The sequence below is a fragment of the Lacerta agilis genome, chromosome 10 (genome assembly GCF_009819535.1).
Source record: "Lacerta agilis isolate rLacAgi1 chromosome 10, rLacAgi1.pri, whole genome shotgun sequence".
Classification (NCBI taxonomy): domain Eukaryota; kingdom Metazoa; phylum Chordata; class Lepidosauria; order Squamata; family Lacertidae; genus Lacerta; species Lacerta agilis.
In genome coordinates, this window is record NC_046321.1 from 25,682,278 (window position 1) to 25,705,344 (window position 23,067).

General features: G+C 41.0%; 1 protein-coding gene across 14 annotated transcripts in view; it reads right to left on the bottom strand.

The window, feature by feature from the left end:
- The window catches only part of RBFOX2 (RNA binding fox-1 homolog 2), a 169,692-nt gene that overhangs the window by 27,560 nt on the left and 119,065 nt on the right, over window positions 1-23,067 (bottom strand). For 11 of the 14 annotated variants that reach the window (XM_033162578.1, XM_033162572.1, XM_033162571.1 and 8 more), the window contains 2 exons: window positions 17,858-18,004; window positions 7,536-7,589 (listed from right to left, as the gene is read on the bottom strand). In XM_033162578.1, coding sequence (XP_033018469.1) covers window positions 7,536-7,589; window positions 17,858-18,004 — 201 coding nt within the window. The remainder of the gene's footprint in view (window positions 1-7,535; window positions 7,590-17,857; window positions 18,005-23,067) is intronic. The other 3 variants (XM_033162574.1, XM_033162573.1, XM_033162568.1) reach the window with 1 other exon arrangement.

Here is a 23,067-nt window from a genome sequence, read left to right on the forward strand (position 1 = left end):
TGGGTTTCGTGCCCTGTATTTGTAGAGTTCAATGGGAAGCTTATTCATGGGAAGGAAGGGATAAAGATTTTTTTTTATAAAAAAAAATCAGTTGATAAATTAAACTGGGTCACTGGATTCTCCAGCAAAGAAATATTATTACCGGATATTTAAGCAAATTCTTCTCAAAAGGGCTTATCCAGACATGCAAACCCCAAACTTTCATGCAATGTTTTGAAGGTGTTAGGGTTGAGGGTGCTGACAGCAGCTTCCCCCCATTCTCCTGCCCTCTAGGAAATCTCGGCCCCTGACAGACATGTGGTCAGTTCTGAAGCTGTTCTGTGGCTGGCAATTGCAACTCTACCTTCATGGGCAATTTTGTTCCCCACCCCCCAACTGCAGTCCCTTGGAGGCTGCTCTCAGAAAGTCTACTTCTGCTCTAGTGCTTCCCCAGTCACATTCCATCCTACTAGGAAAACAGACTGATTTCCTTCAAAACAGGAATTGCTGCTTGTTGGGGAACTTGCTTTTGCTAAGAAGCTGAGATTATATTGGATATGCTAGCTGGGGCGGGGCGGGGGGCCTAATCTGAGTGTTCCGATAAGGTATCTGGCCAAACACACATATACCAGGAACTTAATGAATACCATTAATTAGTTTTTAGTTTAGTTAGTATGCCATCCTATACACGTAGATCTCAAGGTGGTTCACAACAGGAAACTATTATCTGCACAATGAGATAATCTTCTCCAAAAGGATAGTCCAATGAATGGATTCCAGAGTCCTTTGAGGAGGGGCAGGAATCACATATTATAAACAGATGTACATACTAATCTGTCACATTTACAAACTTTTTTTCACTGCAATTGTTTTAATTTGTTATTAGTTTGTGCTTTAAAGAAAACAAAACACCACCAAACAGCAAAGAATATCTGTCCATAAGCATGAATAAGTTTCTTATGAACTGATATTTTGTGATGTTTGAAGGACATCTCAATTAGTGAAATATATGCATTCCTTTATTGGGTGAAGATTGCCCATGTACATCACATGATTGGCTTTGCTACCAATTTTAAAGTTCAGTTGTCTGTGTGTGGGTTTCACCCCCCCCCTGGTTTTTTTAACAGCACTTGCTTTTACTTTTTATTATTACTGGCTGAAAACTATCCAACTAATGCAACTGTAGATTACTAAATGCTCATAAAGAAATCTCTCCTATAACCTGAAACCACCTGCAGCCCAGGGACACCCCCATTTTCTTTAAGGAGCTGTTCAAGGACCCAAAAGACACGCAAGTAACCATCACCCTTTTAGTCTGGCCTCAGATTCTGCAATAAATAACAAGCAACAGGATGAGCAGTGTAAAAATAATAATTATACAGAGTTTTTAAAAATGTTTCCATCTCTGAAGAATGAGAAAGAAAATTTACCATGTAACCGTAAAGGGAGAAATCAAAAGCAGACGATTCTCCTGGGTGTGGCCAGAACACAGAAATTAAGAAAAAATAATAATAAAACCAAAAAAATAAACAAAAATAAATAAAAACCAAAGAAAACTAAACGGAGCCCCTTGAAACTCATGCATTGTTAACCCTTTTTTTTATTATGTTTAGAACATTCACCTCAGAAGCAGCATCTTTATCTTATGGTGTTGGGACGGATTTTCCATAATTTCATTTTTAAAATATATCTATATATACACAGACACACTTTAAAGACTCAGTCAACAGCCAGAAGCCTGGATAAATAGTCAAAAAGATTCCAGGCATTAGGGTTACTTGCTTCCAAAACTTATATGCATCTTTAGCCATCCTTGATAATCCATCTGAGATGAGTGATTGGCGTGAAGTTCCAGGTGGGTGAGGGAAGAAAAAGGAACCCTACCGCCTTTTAAAGTAAGGATCCTACTTTCCAAGACCTGTAGTGAAAAGACTGGATCTCCCATCCAATACTGCACTGCACTGATTGAATTACGTGCTGCTGTAAAGCTATTTCATTAGAGTGGTGGAAATAATTCTGAAACACACTGGGCTTTGACGGTGTTGCTTCAGCTGAAAGCAAGGCAACGTGAATACCGCATAATCAAAGGAAAGTGCTTCTGCTAATGCAGACCTAACATTAGCAGAATATAAAAACACAATTGAAATCTGCAAGTGATGAGGGAAGCAGAACTTCACCAGGGGCATAGTCTGTTGCAGCAAAATCCATAGTGTCTTGTAGCACCTTAAAGACTAACACATTTTTAATGTTATAAGCCAGGAGTCACCAACCTTTTTGGAACAGTGATCACATTTTGAATACTGAGGGCCCCAGTCAAAAAAAATGGCTGGCAAGGGGGCATTACCACAGCACAAAATAAGGAAAATCCCCACTCCTGACATAAGAAGTCAGCTATGTCCTGATTGTGGAGCTTGCACACACTCACAAAGGGTGTTGCTGTCTAATAACAACAGGGATCATTCCTCAGTTACCAGGAAAATATACAAGATGGCCACATCACACACATTCTCATTTCACAGAAATTGCTTATGAGGTGCCTGCACTTTTGTTTTTTTACTTCTTTAGAAACTTTATTTCTAGGAGGACTAGACACTCAGAGATTGGGTAACCCGCCCTAGGGCATCAATGAAAGCTCTCAAGGGTACCATGGTTGATGGAAGTTTTAATCTCTTTTTAGTCCGTTGTTATTTTAACTTTTTGAAAGTTTTAAACTATGGTTGTTCATTTTTCTTATTAATAATGCTATTGTTTTAGCTTTTTTCTAAGCCACTTTGAGTGTTTATTTTTAGAGTCATGCAGTGTATAAATTTTATGAAACAAGGGGAATAAATAAACCCCTCCTATAAGGTTTCGTGGAAAACGGTCCACTTCATCAGATGGAAAAAATGTTATCCTGATTCACAGGTAACACATACCAATTGTGGAAGGTGGAATTATAAACAGCGAGGTCGGATGGAGATTAAGTGCAGAATAGTTCAGGCTGAGATGATTACGTTAACAACAGTAGTTTGTTCAAAGAAAGCAGTTGTTAACTTCACCGTTTACAATTTCACCACCACTTTTTCTGTGGGGTGTGTGTGTGTGTCAGAGAGAGATTGTCATGGACTAGCTGGATGCAGAGGCATGCTGGTGGGAGGCACCAACTAGGGAACCCCAAATGTAAGAAGGCTCAGAACCAGGAGATTGGTGGTGGGACAACAATGACTGGTCAGAGGGAGAAGAGGTATGAAGAGGGTGGAGCAAAGTCAGATAAGGAGTCAGAGTCTCTGACTGCTTGGGAAGAAGACAGAGAGATGTGGGAAGGTGGGGACCTTCAGTCCATGCAACTGTCTCATTGGGGCAAGATATATTGGGAAGGGTTACTGTACTCACTAGGCCTGAATTGTTTTGGTTCTTTGAATAAACAGTGAACTTCACTGGCACCTTGTGAGTTACTGCTGACCTGCTCTTGACTCCTGCCTTGACAGAAAGAAACTCTTATGCCATAATAAATTTATAGTCTTTAAGGTGCTACAAGACTCTTTTGTTTTTATTGTATCTATTTCAGGGGTAATATTGACTAAACTAGAACGCAGCTTAGATGTATGATGAGGGAAGATTATCACTGTTGCTTATTGAATTTGTCAGTCATTTTATCTTGCCTAGGGCAAGCCAAAGTAATTTACAACGAAACAAGTTATGTTATTGAACCAACCCAATTAAAAACCCTTGAGCAGAACAGTGCAAGATCATTTGTTTCCCTGTACTAGATACTTTCCATAAGTAAAGAGGCGTACAACATATCTGTTGTATCTTTACTTTTTTATAAAATGACTTGAGCGTAAACATGCCTATGCCCCACATGCTATACTGCCCGATTACATCAAATTATCAGTAATCAAGGTAAACTGGTCTGATGAACTCTCATTTGATGCATGCAACAAGCTGCAGGAAGGCAACCAAGTAATTCTCAGGCATGGTTAGAAACCAAGTAACATGGAAACAGGAACCATGGCACAACAGTTTTTATGAAGCCACAGCCTTTACTGAGCAAGGCTAAGCCATCAGCACACAATGCATCCCTACTAGTCATTCTCTGGTCATGAAATACACATGGACCAATCTGAATATTCAGAACAGTAGTCCAGCAGGGCCATATATCTTGCACATACATATTTTTGGTTTGGTCCAATATACATACAGTAGGGTTCTGTCATGTGTACAGAACCTAAACAAAAGCTACTATTTTAAGTAGTGCTAACAGTGTCTTGCCAGTCTCTCATGCACTTTTTGTACAACATGTAGCATTAGAAAGAATTATCCAAAGCCAAATAATGATTGTTCATTCATAATTACCAGTGGGAGATGCAATTACCTGACCCTGTCAACTTACATCTTCACTGGGCCAGGGTATAGAATATCAACACATTTTTCCTTTCCAATTAAATATAGGTGAATGCTAGCCACATTTAATTGCTTTATTGACTTAAGCAGGTTCATTATGACAAAGTTTGAGTGTTCTAGATCTAAAGAAATTTGGATGTTTCAAAACCTAGAGTAAACTGAGGAAAATCAAACTTATTCTCATGGAAACCAAAATATTCATTTGGGAGGAAAAATCAAGTGTTTTCATTGGCAAACTGGAACAAACCAGCATTTTAAGACACAATGGCTATGATTTCTGGTAGGCACATTACCAGGGGAAGTTTAACAAGCGGAATGAAAATTACTAAAACTATGAGGCACATTTGGCTGAAAACAAAGGAAACTCTTATTTCAATTGTTCAAAAAGTTTTTTTCTTAAGAGATCTTTCAATACTCTCCTCCTTAATTGTGCATATTGTATAATTCAAATGTTTGGTGCTCCTGTGAAGCATCAATATTTATACAGTAAAAGTGTGCATAACTAGGTTCTCTCCAGTGAGAACCAGTTTTTAATAAGATTTAACACATGCATGAAACCTTCTCTTAGCATGTCAGCTTAACAAGAGAAAGAAAAGCTATCATCTCATCTCGGATGGACCAATGGGTAAGATGCATTTTTTTTCAGAAACTTCCCAAAATTTCACAACACTGGAACAATTCTGGCAGAGGACCTTTGCCACAGTTATGAAGGGATAAAGATATGCTCAGCCCGTGGAGGACCTTCCCAATTACTGGATGGGGACACACCTAGGGTGATTTGGAATTTACATATTCACCTTTTTAACATTCATTTATCAAATACATATTCAAAAATATACCCTTTAGAAACCCAGGGGAGGGAGGGATAATATTGAGAACACAGCACAATGCAGGCAGCAGGAGCATCTGCTTTCCGATTCCCAAGAGAGAGGAGGAGAGAGGTTCCATATCGTTAGGTTAGAACAGAAACCACAGGGTAGGAGAAAGGCATTCAAGTTTTGGCATACTTTTTGCAGAAGAAAGGGGAGTGACAAGTGAAAGGGCCCTAGATATATTTGTGTTCCACCACTGGGGATTCTAAGCTACTGTTTTTTGTTGTTGTTGTTTTTGGTTGGTTTGTTTTAAAAAGAAGGGCAAATCCCAGGCATCCCAATTCAATATGCCATGACATAACCAACAAACATTCTTTGAGAGTTTTCGGAGTCTCACTTAAGCTATTCGCCATCTTTGAGAGAACAGGCCCCAGCTTGGAGCCAACTGATAAAAGACTGTTGTGAATCCGACAGGCAGGTGTTAGAAACTCTACCATCAAATACAGAAGAAACTAGTTGGGCTAAATATTGCCTGGATGAAAGAAAAAGGGGCAAATACCCATAAGTTAATTCATAACTAACAGCTCTTGTTTTAACTGAAAACCAGAAGTCTTGGTTTTTCTTGGCTGCACTGTTGAATAGTCATAATTAGAATTCTGTGATTTATAGAAGATTCTGGACATAAGAACAGAGACTGTCATGTAAGTTTATATAAAATGAGTAAGATTATCACATGTGTTTATAAAATTAAAGCACAGTATCACATGAAGGCCTTGATAAGTGCATTGTTCTTTCTGACACGCTTGCTTTAGGCATTTAAAAGAGATCGTATATGGGAGTCAATTTCCTCAAGGCTGACAATAATAACTAAAGCACCACTGATTCATAAACAATTTTGGCCTATGCTAACTTCAGAGAGGAGAGAAATATATTTAGAGATGCAACCACAGCAGATTGCTCATGCTCTATTAAGAGTTGCAATGGGAGGGTGCTTATTTTGCAGGAGGCTGCATTACACAAATGAAATGCCTGTGGTTCTCTTTCCAGCTTGTTAACTCTTCTCAATAGTCAAGTGGCCTATGGCTAATGAGGGGCAGTAGCCCAGCACTGCATCCCTTCCAGTTCTGAGATCAGGCAAACATGTGAAATAGGTAAAGAAATAAAGGGCTCTATGCCGCCCACTATAGTTCTGCACCTCTCCACAAGTTCAACACATGTTGTGTTGCATTTATGTTATATAAACTGAGCTCAAAGATCATTTGCCATGAAGGGTTTTAATTTTGTTTACAGAATTTACCGAAGGTACGCAGAATATTATAGTGGTTAATATTTAAATATCATCCCTTTTCTGGTTTTCAGATAACACATAGAAATGAATTTTAACATGCAAATTTGAACCCAAATATAAAAATCTAAGTGGGGCTCTACTATACTGGGCCATGGTTTTTTTAATATAAAAAAATACTAGGCGGTACACCTTTGAACTGTCATGTGATGGGGTGGGGGGGATGGGACAGATGTTCATTTTTAATTAAAAGTGGAAAACTTAGCATTGATTAAGTCAAGCATAGTATAGACATGCACTGTGCAAGCTTCCCCCACAGAGCTCTGCCAATGCACCTTGCTCCTGACCTGCAACACTCCCTGCTATTCCAGTGCTGGACCTACTGGGCAGAGAGAGAATCACATCAATTCTTCAGTGAGGGGACAATGGTTTCATGACGAGAACCAGTTAGGACAAGTATCACTCAAAATTGCTGCACTTGTGACCTAATGTTTGCAATTTGTTCTCTAGATAGTTCAATTAGTAGTAAGCCTGAAAAACTATCATTCAGATGCATCTTGAATAGCTACACAAGTAGCCGTTCCAGAAAATTAGAAGCTTATACAGATACCGTAATTTGCTAAAAGTCAACATTTTTTCAATGTTGAAGGGTCCATTATGCTAGCAGAGTGGGTGGAAATTTTTCTTTTACACAAGATGAAAGCTCTTATCCCATATAATTTATTTATAGATTGTTATTTTTAAATGGACAGAAGCCATCTGTCCCAAACACCAGGAACTTTGAGAAATCAAAGGAAAATCTGACTCTTGATAGCTTCAGTGAACCCTTTATTGCTAGAAATTTTGGGTGCTTGATCTTTCTAAAAGAATATTTTGAAAGGATTTGGGAAGAACTCTATTGGCTACACTCAAAACCTGCAATAAGGTATGGCAATTTTTAGGCGACTACATGACGACCAGTTCCTGTTCTGCATTATTCTCTATGCAGGAAGCTGTCCTATCTTGTCAACTTGGGGCGGGGGTGGCAGGGGAGAGGGGAGAGAAAGAGAGAAACTGGGTATAGAAACAAAACTTACCTTGGAGCCACGTTCATTAAAGATTATCTCTACATCAAGGATTTTGCCAAATTGCTGTAAAGACAGAAGAGAACATTTACCCCTTGTCAGCTACTGCATTTATCCTCCTTTCTAAGAAAATCTTCATTTCGCTAGCAAACTTTCCTTTCTAATATGCAGTTAAGAATGTTCAGTTGTTGAATTTCTTCTGGTTGTCAGCTTTTATTTAAACCCTATTCAGCAACCACCCAGAAGCATGTTGGCAAGAAGGGGGGGGGGGAGGACGGAGATGCATGACCATACTGTTCTGGGGTCTTTCTTGAGGAAGGGAGGACTATAAATCAATTGGATGGATGAACAAATGCTGTCTCCATCCTCAGCATCTCTGCATGTGCCAGATCGCCTTGCACTGTGAGGAAAAGCTTATAGGAGTTTCTAAGCACATTCAGCTAAATGCACTTATGATCAGTAACACTGCATTATTGGGGTTCCCAATCGAGAGGAGGATTCCAAGCTTGTTCACTTGAACACACTTAGAATTAGATCTCCCCTTTCAACATGGGAAAGGTGTGAAGGAGGGCACAGGTGGGTAAGATGTGGGTGGGGGCTGCTGGTTCACCCTGCCCCCTCCTCACTTTTAAGCCCACATGTTGTTGTTCAGTCGTTCAGTCGTGTCCGACTCTTCGTGACCCCATGGACCAGAGCACGCCAGGCACGCCTATCCTTCACTGCCTCCCGCAGTTTGGCCAAACTCATGTTAGTAGCTTCGAGAATACTGTCCAACCATCTCATCCTCTGTCGTCCCCTTCTCCTTGTGCCCTCAATCTTTCCCAACATCAGGGTCTTTTCTAGGGAGTCTTCTCTTCTCATGAGGTGGCCAAAGTACTGGAGCCTCAACTTCAGGATCTGTCCTTCTAGTGAGCACTCAGGGCCGATTTCCTTGAGAATGGATAGGTTTGATCTTCTTGCAGTCCATGGGACTCTCAAGAGTCTCCTCCAGCACCACATACTTTGAGGCAAAAGCCTGAGTAGGACTTTAGCTGAAGCAGTTGACTACTTAATATGCTTTGAGCTAGTTGCAAGAGCAGAGATCTATAAAAGCAATCTCATTTCACATTCCAGGTTAAGATATTGCAGAGGGGTAGCCAGTTTGTCACTGTAAAACCATTGAGTCTTCCGGTAAATTAAAGATGAATGGGTTTATTGTGGCATAAGCTTTTGTGGACTAGAGTGCTACGGGCAACATAGTACTGTAGTGTGGAGTGCTCCTATTCCAGTCAGTCTAGCCCTCCCCCTCCATGATACTCCATTCCATTCTGCTTCCCACAGGTTTTCTGTTTTTCTCCCCAGCAGTCAGCAAGCCACGGTCAAAGAGCATGCTCAGTTCCCAGAGTCAACTGATACCGGCTTCTTCCACATGGGTGGTACTGCTTTAGCATGCACAGAGAACAAGTGGATGCATGCAACACTACATGGGTGGGAATGCTTCAGAGCTTTTGTTTCTGGGGCAAGAGAGTGAAGGAACAGGTAGCTGCTGTTGGGTGGTGAGAGTGTGAGGGGACAGGCAGGTGCCTTTTATATATGTCTCTCTTCCTGCATCCTCCTTTTCCAGCTACTCCACTCCATAAATTTTAGGCTGGCTAGCTTAGCATTAGTTCTAGGAAAACTGGTGGAAAACACTATTAGAGGCAGAACTACAATGCGTATAGAAGGAACAAGTCTCCAGGGCTCTTCTCTGAGGGAGGCTTGGAGGATGATGACAAGAAAGAGGGCCTTTTTAGTTGTGGTTCTCTGTGTCTGTGGAATGCTCTCCCAATAAATTCTGATTGGCACCTTCACTGACATCTCTGCAGTGACAGCTAAAAACTTACCTTTCCCCTCAGGCTTTCTGATAAACTAAGATGATGATGGGGTTTTTTGCTGTCAGTATGCTGCCAAAGCTTCCTGTGGCTGTTACAGAGAAGAACGTTTTGTATATTTTTATTAATTCTTTCTCTCTCTCTCTCCCTCTCTCTCTCTCTGTGTTTTAATGAATGTATTGATAGTATAAAGTATTTATGTTTACATTAAGTATGTTGCAACTTGCCTGGAGACCTTACGACAGGGGTCACCATACTTTATGGACTGGGAAACATTTTGGATTTTGAAAGAGTGCTGTGAGCATCAGTCACAAACTGGCTGCCACAGCAGGCATGATATAACATAAAACTAGAGAGACAATCACCCTTGGCATCCTTATGCTTACCATGGGAAGTCAGCTATGTCCTACTAGTCTATCAAGCTGACATACTGACATGTAGCTCAGTGGCAGAGCATCTACTTGGCAGGCTTTGGTTTAATCCCTGGCATCTCCATACAGGGCTGGGAATGTCTGTGGCCTGAAACCCTGAAATAGGCAGTGTGCATACCCAATGGCATGACTCCGTATAAGGCAGTTTCCTATGCGCCTGTATCCTTAGGCTTTGTATGGGTTTTTCAGAGCCAACCCAATTCAATTAGCTCTATGTTTTCCTCAGGCTTCTCCCCCTCCAACGTTCCTTTCCCTCAGGTTTTTAATTTTTGTTCCGTTCCATGCTTTGCACCATTTCTTCAGTCACCCTGCTTCTTGTTTCTCTTCCTTTTAACTTCCCTACTTCATGGGACCTCTTTCCTGTGAGTTTTCCAGCCTCCTTATTTGCATTTCTCTAGCCATATGTAAAGGAACTTTTAATTCAACTTAAGTTGAATTCCACCACTATCAAGTTCCCTCAGCTGAGGGAGTGCTGATGAACATTCTAATTATCACATTAAGCTGAACCAATGGAGGCCAGATGCTTTATGCCTCAGAGTCTCTTAGTGTGTGGGTTACAACAGGGCAAATGAATGCTACGGTAGTAGTCCCCTTGGTATTCAGACGTTCTTGCACGACTTCCAGATGCTGGTGTGGCTCTGCCATTTTTAAATTGCTTCTCCATTAAACACAACCCTATGCGCTATTTCTTTTACTCAAATAAGCCACACTTCCTATACTCCACCTTAAACCCCCGACAGGCATTAAAAACAGGGTTGTCCTAATAAAAATGCTTTCTTTAACATATGTAAGGACAGTACAGATATAGTTCCATCCTGACAGTGCAATTCTATAGATGTCTACTCAGAAGTAAATCCCACTGAGTAATTGTAGGCCTCGTTTCTTATCCAAAGGGGATATGAGCATATGGTGCTTCATTAAGCATAATGATTTCAGAACTGACTGACTGACTCAAAATGTATGAGTCATAGCCACACACAAAAAAATAAATAAAAAGAGGTCACCGTTGCCTGTCTTATAAGCTTTATATCTCTCTCCACCCCCAAACTCCCTGTCCATCTGAATGTAACTATTACCGGCTTGTTGTCAACTCTTCTAAATTTTACAGTAAACAACATGACTTTCCCTAGAGGCATTGAACTAACTAGGCCAGCAGTATTCACTGTTTGGACAGTGCTGAATTAGACATTGAACTCATACAGTAAGAAAGTAGTAGCTAGATAGTGGGGTGGGGGTGGGGGGTCCCTATGGCTTTAATACTATCAGGCAAGTGCTGGGTGCTGCCTTGCCAGCTTAAAGCAGGACCCCAACCCCGCCCTGTCGGACAGTTATTCAGGTGCTAGCCCCCTAAAGTGGGTTTAATGTGTTGTCCTTAGAGCTGGGGCCTATGTTCCGAAGGAGACCATTCAGCTGCTATTTGGCAACAACAACAAAAGCGAATTTACCCATTCATCACTTCAGCAATTCAATAGTAATTACAATGGAGCAAATTTTGAATGCAACTATTTTCAGCTCCACATCTGAATCATAATCTTCAGATTAATAAGTGCACTCCTTAGATGACCCTGGTGGTCCCTTCCAACTCTACAATTCTCTGATTCTCTCATTCGCTTGAGGCACGGTACACTGTTTCCTCTACAATAGACCAGTCCACACCGGAAGGCAAGGTACGATTGGAAGTTTTACAAATAACTGAGATGACACACAGCCTGTAAATACGGAAGTAGTCTCAAGTGTGTGAAAACAGCTTAAAATTCTTGCTAGCTTCAAGTCAAATAAATGGTATATTTCCAAAGGTAAGGTAAGAACGTCGTAGATAGGACCCTAGCTTGTTTTATTAGACACTGGGTTGTATTTTCACATAGCTTTCTCAAAAACAAATCTTGTCTGTATATCTTGTCAACAAACATCATTAAGTCTTAGGGCTCTCAACACCTGGGACCAGAATTTTATACCTCTGAATTTAAGTGCATCCTAGGGTGGATTACATTAAATCAGGGCAATTAAGTCAATGATTTAAATAGATAAGAGTGCAGAAGTCAGATTTAAATGAATGAATTGAATCTATTTACCAATTTTTAAATTCATATATTTATTGAACAAGCATATATACTAATTGGTTCATATATTGACTGAACGTATCAGCTTGCAAATAAATACAAATTTTACACTACTTAGGAGGAGCATATTCCCAAACCTTTGGTCATGCAACCCACATTTTGTGCTATAGAATTTATAAATGCCAACAGACATGTGAAATCAAGTGTTTCTGTTTGTGCATATGCAAAGATACTAAGCAACAGAACTTATCTGAAATAATACCCTAAATTTTCCAAAACCAAGGACTGATACTTAATGGGTAGAACAGTGTTGCTTCATGAGATGAATAATAGGCCTAAATTTGCAAGCAATTTCATCAAGAGTCTAAATAAAATAGTCATAGTTTGCATCATAATAATAATATAATTTACTTTGCCTTTAAAAAAATTAAAACTCAGGTATTGTTGCTCCCATGTAATTGTTTTAAATAAAAAAGCAAGCATTAATGTGATGCTTGCATTCCTTTTCAGTAAGGCTTTCAACCTGAAGTTTTAGATAGTGTGGCTGCCTTTAGTGGGATGTGTTAGACTGCCTTTTTGTATGTGAATGTTTTTAGCTTTCATTTTGTTTTAGTTTTCTATTGGTTTTAATGTTCGTACTGTTGATTTGAGTTTACTTTTCATAAAAAGTGACTAATAAGATCAATAAACAATGAAATTGATGGTGAGGATTACTTGTTTGACAGTTACCTCCTGCTCTTTCAAGGAGAATTTGACTACATCTAGAACAACAATTCCTGAACACAAGAACCACTCACCAACAGTGCCTTCATCTTACAATGGTTTAGTCTATTAGCCCTCATTGAACTCAATCCTGCCTCCAGGCCTTGATCTGGCATTTGATTCAAACAGTATGGAGCATCCTGATGACATTGTGCTCCAAATTCTTAGATGGCCACTTTCAACAGCTTCAGATACAGATGTTAACCTCAATGGGAGACAAGAGGGAACCATGTAGGACTTCACAGCTCAAGAGCCAAAGACTGAACAGAAGTCTGCTTATGCCATTCCCTTGTAGCATCCCTTCAAGTATGAGGGGAACCACTGTAACACTGTACCTCTGACCCCCAAGTCACAAAGCAGCTCCTGGAAGATACCAACAATCAAGAGTACCAAATAGTCTGCACTGATGATGGTGAGAACTCCCTGCAAAGGTGAGGGCCCAGTTAGAATGGTTCCACAGTTATGGAATTAAGGGATTCTTAACTGCTCTAGGGGATTTTCCAGTCAACATGGCTGGTGCTCCCATCAAGGCCCTAGTTTCAATATGGAGTAGCAAAAAGGAAAGGACCATTTAATTCCTATGTGTGCTTTTCAGCATTGTAGAGACTAACTGGCCCCTTGCTTTTCTGAGGAGCTTTGCAACTAGAGCAGGGGTGGCCAACTCCCAAGAGACTGTGATCTACTTACAGAATTAAAAACTGGCAATGATCTACCCCCTTTTTTGGGGTTCAGGTCAAAGTTGTTGAGCTTTTTGGGGAGAAGGAAAGCCCTGTTTTGGGGGGGTGCAGGCCAAAAAATTGAGCCTGTTTTAAGGGGAGCCAGTGATCTGCCAGTGATCTACCACAGACGTCCAGTGATCTACTGGTCCAGTGATCTACTGGTGAATTTGACTGAACACAGGTGTGAGCACATAATTGTGGCTACTGTGTGCACACGGTGGCAAAGAAGCCCTGCTTTACCACAATGAATTGTGACTTCTGGCCTACAGTCAGGAACATCTGAGGCTTTAGAAATCAGCTGTGGAAAATTTGCGGAGCACTTTGAGATCAGCCATCATTGTCAGTCCTGATGGTCTTTTTTAGATTGCATGACAACATAAGCTGATGCTTTATGCTCCAGGGCAAAGCTGACCTCCAGGTTGTTGCTCGATCCTTCAGGGACTTTTACACTCCTCCCATGTAATAATATTCTCTCATGGCCCATTTTCCTGCTAACTACACAGTTTCTCTCTGTTCATGTATTTTTGGAAAATTCACTTGAGGCAAAGGCCTTAAGTCTTTCATAGATGACATTGAAACAATTGAACCTGACACTGGGAAAGGCTGGGAGGGGGGATATTCTGCCACAGACAGCAGAAGCTGCAATCATAGGTCCCCTACAGGATAAAGGGCTCGTTTAATATGATTCACCCAAGGGAAAGCTCTCTTACTGCAGTAGCAGCGGTAATAAGAACACCACAACCAGGGTAAATATTTCACTGTCCCATTTTATAGTTCCAGACTGTTTTTATGTTGTTCCTGCTGGACGAGCAGGAAATCAGAACTGAATTTCTGATTGCTTTCTTGCTCCAAGTGTAGAGCCTACCCCAAGCTTCAAAATGGCACATGCTCATGCATGTGTACCTAAGATGTAAAAAAGCAGTTTTAGCAGGCTCTATCCCTGTGGCTGATGTCAGAGCCAGGAAAACCAAAGCTTCCAATTAAGTAAAAGGAAAGATGAAACCCACAGGCACCACAGTTCATGTGCACTTCCCCTTTTACTTTTATGCCACTGGAATAACCTTCCAGACAAAACATTTATCCTAAGTAGAATGACGGTAAATGGTAACCAGTAATTTGGTGGAGACGGGAAATACAAAACATTTTTCTAGTCTAATGTAATCTGGCATTGCTCGGGCATTGGTTTAGGACTTTCCTCCCACCTGTGAATGCTAAAGGTAATGTGCTACTTTAAGGCTCCATGAAACATGCACATATTTATCAGAATAATTTCAGGTGATGGCTAGGATAGACAGAGAACATTAACAGGTGGGTAGCCGTGTTGGTCTGCCATAGTCAAAACAAAATCGAAAATTCTTTCCAGTAGCACCTTAGAGACCAACTGAGTTTGTTCCTGGTATGAGCTTTCGTGTGCATGCACACTTCTTCAGATACACTGAAACAGAAGTCACCAGATCCTTAAATATAGTGAGGGAGTGGGGAGGGGTATTGCTATATTTAAGGATCTGGTGACTTCTGTTTCAGTGTATCTGAAGAAGTGTGCATGCACACGAAAGCTCATACCAGGAACAAACTCAGTTGGTCTCTAAGGTGCTACTGGAAAGAATTTTCGATTTTGTAGAGAACATTAAATTATTGAATTTCATTCCATCTCTTTACCAATATACGATCACTTTTTTCAGCCTGAGAGGGAGTAAGGATGCACTGGGACTCATCCTTAAGCTACAACCGATAGGCACAAAGAAATCCCAGAGGCATCACTATTGCTAAAAAAAAGCATGGTCTTTTCCTTGAGCCCTGACCAATGAGGCGAACAGGGAACTGGGAGGCAATATCAGACAAACTGTAAGGGTGCCACATACCCATTGTGACAGACAGGGGGGAATAAGTAACTTTGTCAGGCCAAGAGTGAAATGTCTCCCCAACATTACTGCATTAAAAACCCCCAACCTCAAACCTATGTCCCCAGGTATCAAAAATCTGGAAAACGTTGTGGCAGATAATCTTTGCTTTCTGAATGCTGGGGAATTTAAAATATTGTCTATATTCTTTTAGTTGTATTTCCTTAAAGTGGGAGCGGGGGGTGGGGGTGATGGTGGGAGAAGTGAGACCTCTATGCCTGCTACAATATTTCACATGAAATTGTTCACAGAAATTTAATACTTCTGAGTCTAAGGATCTGGCAACTGAGTGGGGAGAGCTGCATATATGTATAGGGGAAGTTTGTTTATCTGCCTTCCTTGGTGAAATCTCCTAATTCTGATATCATTTCATTTGAGTCAAGAAAATTATATTCTCAAGACTCCTCCACCACACAGGACCGTAAAGCTCCACACCCATTTAGCAGTGCAATGTTCTGTTTAGTCATCTAAACAGAAAGTAGAGACTCAAATGAAGGACACATAGAAATCAGAACTGTAAACACTTCCAAAAGCAGCCCTTCACTTGTGAATGCACTAACCCTTGGGACAGCATAAAGAATATGTCAGGCTTTGAAATGCTAGCCCAAAAGTCAGATAAAGACTATATTCTGCCCATGCCTTATAGGTGTATGAATTTACAGTGACTATTGGTAACACACAAGGCAGCCCCAAGACATACATTCCCAGTAATATATTGCAATGTCAATCATAGATATAAGGCATAACTCATTGCTGCTGTAGGTCAAGGGGCTTTAAAAAAAACCCTAGACAAAAAATATAAAAGTTTAGGCTTAGCAGCCACAGCAGCCCAAAATATATTCTGAGAAGGCAAACTATTATCTCCCAGATCCTGAGAACTAGAAACCAGTGTTAGAAACTGAGTTATGAAAGCTAGGAGCTAAATGGCACCTTAAACCTAGGTTATGGGCCAGGCGCGCTTCTTTAATAAAGCTGAAAATGAATGATCTGCAGCTAAAATATTATGTTCATTTTTCACATGGTCTAGTCCTTCCCCTGCCCAATCCCCTAATATTCTTAAGAGGGTATTTTCTCCAGCCTTAAGAGAGTAGCTAGAAGTGGGGAGGCTGAAAAATGTCCTCCTTTCCTTCCATTCTGTAGTTTTAATCTGAAATCTTAGGCACAGAACTGCACCCAGAGCTCAGGAACTGCTCGTGTTAATGAAAGTCCCTGTCACAAAATGCGCCTAGAACAATGGGAGTTTTGAACACTGCTAGGAACTGAGGATGGACCAGAGCACTATGCCCAACTGATGAACTTCGCTACCAACAGTGACCCCTAGATGCTGGAAGAAGAAGAAGAAGAAGAAGAAGAAGAAGAGGAGGAGGAGGAGGAGGAGGAGGAGGAGGAGGAGGAGGAGGAGTTTGGATTTGATATCCTGCTTTTCACTACCCGAAGGAGTCTCAAAGCGGCTAACATTCTCCTTTCCCTTCCTCCCCCACAACAAACACTCTGTGAGGTGAGTGGGGCTGAGAGACTTCAGAGAAGTGTGACTAGCCCAAGGTCACCCAGCAGCTGCATGTGGAGGAGCAGAGACGCGAACCCGGTTCCCCAGATAACAAGTCTACCGCTCTTAACCACTACACCACACTGGCTAACAGAACGCTGATCTAAATTGAGTACTCCTCTGACCCAACTTGGTTCATCTTGTCTGTCTGTTATAAGGATTTTGTAGACAGGATCAGCAGCAGCAATTTTCTCCAGAGACACCCATTTCTGGGACTTTACTGTTGTAACTCCTCACTACTGTACAGTGAGCACCATTCTGGTGTAGTGGTTATTGGCGGAATAGGACTGGGAGACCCAAGTTCAAAGTCTGGCTAAGCTGTGAAGCTCAGTGGGTGACCCTGAGCTAATCACTGTCTCTTATCTTACACTCTCAACCTTTGGTGAGCAACTTGGTCAACTGTACTTTAGAAATTCAGTATTTTTCAACAGCATTTTAGAAATCCAAGTGTATGACATTCAAACATTCGTTCTCCTCTCTCTTTCTCTTTGACATGGCATGAATTTCTACATGTTTAGAAATTCAATTATTAACACTACTTTTTTATTGCTTGCTAAGGACAAAAGCCATCAGGTTCAGGTTGGTAGTTTAAAACAGACATGGCTGAAACATGCTTGCAGCCTGAAAGCCCACCATCCCAAAGCCAAAATATGGAAATTAGGGTATACTCTTTTTAATTGGATCATAAGGAGGAACATAATTATCAGGAAATGATTGTGTCCTTCAGAAGGAAAACATTAACTCCCGGTTACATATTCACAGCACCTGGATCCTCCTTGTTTTATCTCAAAGAACCGGATCCAGACCCCTGAGGAGAAAGGGACAGAGTGCACACCGGGGGAATTGCACTTTGCCAACTGAACACACCTGAGGCACAGGTGTACTTAATTCTTCTCTGTTTGACTGCAGTGACTTTGAGGGGGGGAAACTGCAGTCCCGAGGCACCCCCTGAACCCAAACAGGGTGGGGCCTCGTGAGACTATATTATGCTTTATGTTTTAAATTGTAACTCATTTTAAACCTTCTGGGCGGAGGGGGGGGAGATACAGCGCTATATTAACATACCCCAAACATCTGCCGGAGATCAGGATCCCGAAAGCGGAAGGGAATGTTGGAGACATGCAGCCGCTTTGGAGTAGATTTGCTCTCGGTACTCTCGTTGCTTTGTGTCTGTGACGGCTGGCCATCCGTCTGTGCCCCTCCTTCTGTCTGCTGCAATTAATTTAAAAAAAAAGTGGAGAAGAAATCACAAAATTCAGCCAAGATTCATCCGTTTATTAGTTCATGTCTCAGGTATTTACACCACCCTCCTTGACCTAGTATCTGAGCACCTTTAAAGTATGTTTGATAATAACAACAAAGCTCAACAAGCAATCCTTTGTTCATGCAATGGTTGAGAGAAGAACAAAAACAGTAAGACAATCTCCACAGAGCAGGTTATTGGGAGATCAGTTGCATCAGTGTAATTTGGATGTGGATTGAAACAGATACAGTGCCAATACATTTACTGCAGAAGTAGATATCTATTAAAAATTTTTAGACCAAACCTTTCTTGAGGCACTACTTTCAACCTGTGGCATTTTTTATATATGGATCTAATGTTGCACCCATATTAGACATGTCCTGCTTTCTTACCTTTAAAATCCTCTTGCCGTGCTTCCACTAGCATTTAGCTTTCAACATGTCAACATTTCAAGTTTTTAATTATAGCAAACAGAATCGTCAGTACACAGAACTTATACGGCACTTTAACATGGTCACAGCATTTTACATATTGCTTTTTGCAACAACCCTGTTAGGTAGGTCAGTATTATTCCCAAACTGGAGGTGGGGGCATTCAAGCTGAGAAAGTGTGGCTTGCCTAAGTGAGTGCAAGGCAGAGGTGAGATTCTGGCTGTGGTGCTCTGATTTGTAACACACACACTCTCTCTCGATCACTAAGCCATTCTAGCTTTAAATAGTTCAAGTTTATTTTACCATCATCTCACAACTAATGGCTATATAGGGCCTGGTGTACCTTCTATGGCTGCTGCTGGGATTACTGCATCAGTTTGCTACCCCACTGCTCCTGAGACTGCGTGCAACTACTGCCAGACGTAAAGAAGCTGTGAGGGCCGCTAGCAGCAATATATCCTACTTCTCCTTTTCACTGGCTGTGCTTCTCTTGATGCCAGGGCTGCCTTAATGGACAGTAAAAGACCTTTTATACAGGAACTATAGCTTTACAGCCTAGCAAGTGGGTTTGTGAGGTGCCCTGCTTCCAACATCTGGTGGCAAATTATTCTCATCGACAATTACTTCCACTGTCTCTCTTCCCAATCAAGTCTTTTGTTGCCCTCTCGACATTTATAATGATTCCCCCAAAGGACTCTTATAAGATGCCAAATTTTCGTTTCTTCAGTGGAAGTGGGGGGGGGGGGAGAGACCTTATAAGGTGATGGAAGCCAAGCCACATTTATATCCAGCCATAGGAAAAAGAAAGTGCACTCTCTTTGAATTTTGTGGTTTTACATATGAAGACATAATAACGATCATTTGTGCCTTAGCAGGTCTTCAAATTAGGTAAATACAACCTCAGATGAATAACACACGACATATTACACCATCTCATGATGTATTTAACAGAAATAAAGCCAAAATGTAAAAGCCATGTGTGAAAAACTAAGTACACCTTATGATTCAATAGCTTGTAGAACCACCTTTAGCAGCAGTAACTTGAAATAATGTTTTTTGTAGGACTTTATCAGTCTCTCACATTGTTGTGGAGGAATTTTGGCCCATTGTTCTTTACAAGTTGCTTCAGTTCTTTGAGGTTTGCTGGCATCTGTTAATGCACAGCTCTCTTAAGGTCCCGCACAGCATTTCAATTGGGTTGAGTTCTGGACTTTGACTGGGCCATTGCAACACCTTGATTCTGTTTGTTTTCAGTCATTCTGCAGTAGATTTGCTGGTGTGCTTGGGATCCTTGTCCTGTTGCATGACCCAATTTCAGCCAAGCTTTAGCTGTCGGGCAGATGGCCTCACATTTGACTCTAGAATACTTTGGTATACAGAGGAGTTCATGCTTGACTCAATGACTGCAAGGTTCCCAGGTCCTGTGGCTGCAAAACAAGCCCAAATCATCACCCCTCCACCACCATGCTTCACAGCTGGTATGAGGTGCTTGTGTTGATATTCTGTGTTTGGTTTTTGCCAAACGTGGCGCTGTGCATTATGGCCAAACATCTTCACTTTGGTCTTGTCCGTCCAAAGGACATTGTTCCAGAAGTCTTGTGGTTTTATTCAAAGGCAAATTTGCATACCAAAGTCGCACTGCCATGTTCTTTTTAGAGAAAAGAGGCTTTCTCCTGGCAAACTTTCCAAACAAACCATACTTGTTCAGTCTATTTATAATTGTACTGTCATGAAGTTCAATATTTAACATGCTAACTGATGCCTGCAGACCCTGAGATGTAAATCTTGGTGTTGTTGTTTTTTTGCAATTTCTGTGAGCATTGCAAGGTCTGGCCTTGGGGTGATTTGCTGGGACATCCACTCCTGAGAAGACTGGCAACTGTCTTGAATGTTTTCCACTTTTGAATAATCTTTCTCACTATAGAATGATGGACTTAAAATTGGTTGGAGATAGCCTTATAACCCTTCCCAGTTTCATGGGCAGCAGCAATTGCTTCTCTAAGAGCATTGGTCATCTTTCCTTCTTGGCACTGTGTTAAAACACACCTGAATGCTCCAGACCATTATAGAGGTGGGTAAGCAAGGGCATTTGATTAACAGCACCTATCTGCTATTTAGCCCCTTAATTCCTATGGCAGCAGTAAGAGTACACTTAGTTTTTCACACATGATTTCTCCATTTTGGCTTTACTTCTGTTAAATAAATCATGAGACGGTGTATAATGTTATGTGTTGTTCATCTTAAATTGTATTTACCTACCGGTAATTTGAGGACCTGCTAAGGAACAGATGATTGTTATTATGTCTTTGTATGTAAAACCACAAAATTCAAAGAGAGTGCACTTTCTTTTCCCCATGACTGTAAGATCCTGTTAAAATTGGGTGTACGATACAATTATTATGAGGGTGCAAAGGACCACGTAGCTCTATGCCAAGTGCTGTAAGCCATGAAAGCCGACATTTCCCTGAACAGCAGCAAGTTAACCTGCAGTGCAGACAACCCTTTAGTTATTAATAGGATTTCATAACGTGAATTAGTTCTCCATCCTGCTTCTCCTTCTCTGTTACCAATAAGGCTACAATGAAGAACAGTGTCTTGCTCACGTTCGTAAACAACATAACAATCCAGTTTCGTAGGGCAGCGTCTCAGATAACCATCAGAATACCTCACTTGAAGTGCAGCTTTTGGCTTATGTTTACTTCTAAGGTGTTTTACTTACTTTAAAATCCACTGAGAACAAAAGATCCATTGTGTGTCATGCTCTTTTGCATGTACCGTTTCTAAACTTATTGTGCATTACAGATGACACCGGGAACTAAACGTGGTGAAAGGCTCTAAACACTGAAAGAGACAGAAAGCCTTCTTTAATCTTTGTTTGAACCCTTCCTGCAGGAGATTTTGTGTAAATCTTATTACGACACGGTTAACCCGCACCATTAGGGAACCCAGTTTTGGTGAGGTTTGAAAAAACGAGTTCACTGACTGATGTGTGCTGGCAGGAAGAAAGCGAAATCAATAATAATCTAATCAGTTTTTACCGCAGTTACAGCTAAGGAAAGCACAATGAAATACTTGCTGGCATGCAGGTGACTTAATACTTCATGCCTGATTCTTCTTGTTTACAACATAGGGTATCTCATCTTCATCGTTAGAAGCTGAAAGGTTATTTTGTAGGCCCACTGGTTTTGATATGCTTCCAATTATTTTAATAGACAATTATGTTAATGTGGGGGGTATTCAACTAAGTTTTACGCAGAACAGACCTCCTGAAATTAATGGACCTAACTTAGCCATGTTCATTAATTTCAATGAGTCTACTGTGGGTAAAATTTAGTTGAATAGCACCCAATATGCTCCCAGAAATTTGCATGTTTAGCTATGCACTTTTTTAAAAAGTAAGTTTAAAACCATGAAAATTTATCTTTAAGAAGAGCTGCTGGTTCTTTGTGGATTTGGTAAAATAGGTTTCAAAGTCCCTGGCTGAACTAAGAAGCCCACTGGAAGTCAGAATTCCTTGAAAGAAGGGCTGGATGTCCATCTGTCAGGGATGCTTTTGCTGTGATACCTGCATTGCAGGGGGTTGGACTAGATGACCCTTGGGTGCCTTCCAACTCTACAATTATATAAAATGTGACAAGTACGAAAATCCAACATCTATCACCATCTATTATGGTGCCAACTTCTACTTTTAAGAATCTAGTACGAAAGGGTACATTATCAGAAACTGACAACTTAAATTATGTTCGCCAAAATACTAAAATGATGCTTTCATGTGACTTAACTGAAGCTAGATAATAAGGACTATGGAATTCCCAGAAGAGGTGAAAGAGGTCCCTCAGCCACTCTTAAAAGCAGCACCACTAGGCTCTACTTGTCAGCTGCTACTCTTTCTCATTCTCTTCCAGATATGACCTTGGACTTGTGTATAAGCTTTTCAGGGCAAACAAAAGCATATTAGCAGCAAACATTCACAAGGCAACGTGCTGAGCAAAGCAAGAGCAGCTTTCAGCTTTGCTTCAATCAGGCAATGAATGCAACATAAACTCCATCTGAGCATCTGCAGTCACACAATGCAAAACAAGACACCAAACAGCTGGGATAAACTAATTTCATTCAACCAAGAATCAATTTCAACCAGCCCCAAATATCAAATACACACATGAGTTTCCTGACAAAGGTACACCTGATCACATCACAAGTATACTATTTACAGTGGCTTCCAATTCCCTCCTCACAACACTGACAAAATTATCTCCAAACAAATGCATGGTGCACCCTGAGGGGAGAATCAATGCAGCTGGCTTGTGATTAAATCACACTAGGCTGTTTGGCAGTTTTATTTTTGACTTCGTCAAAGTCCTCTACTCCCCAGGGTAAAACTGTCCAAGGAGGAGGACAGAATGCATGACATCACATCCATCATCTGTGCAGACAACCACTAGGAAATAGTCTCCCATTAAACAACCCTTGAATATCATTTCTTCCCCCATGGTCCAAGGGGTCTCTCTCTTTAAAGTGCTTTTTTTGCACTCTGGAGCATGGCTAATGCAAATTTCCAAATTCTGAGCAGCTTACAGCAGATGGTGAAATTGGCAAGTTGA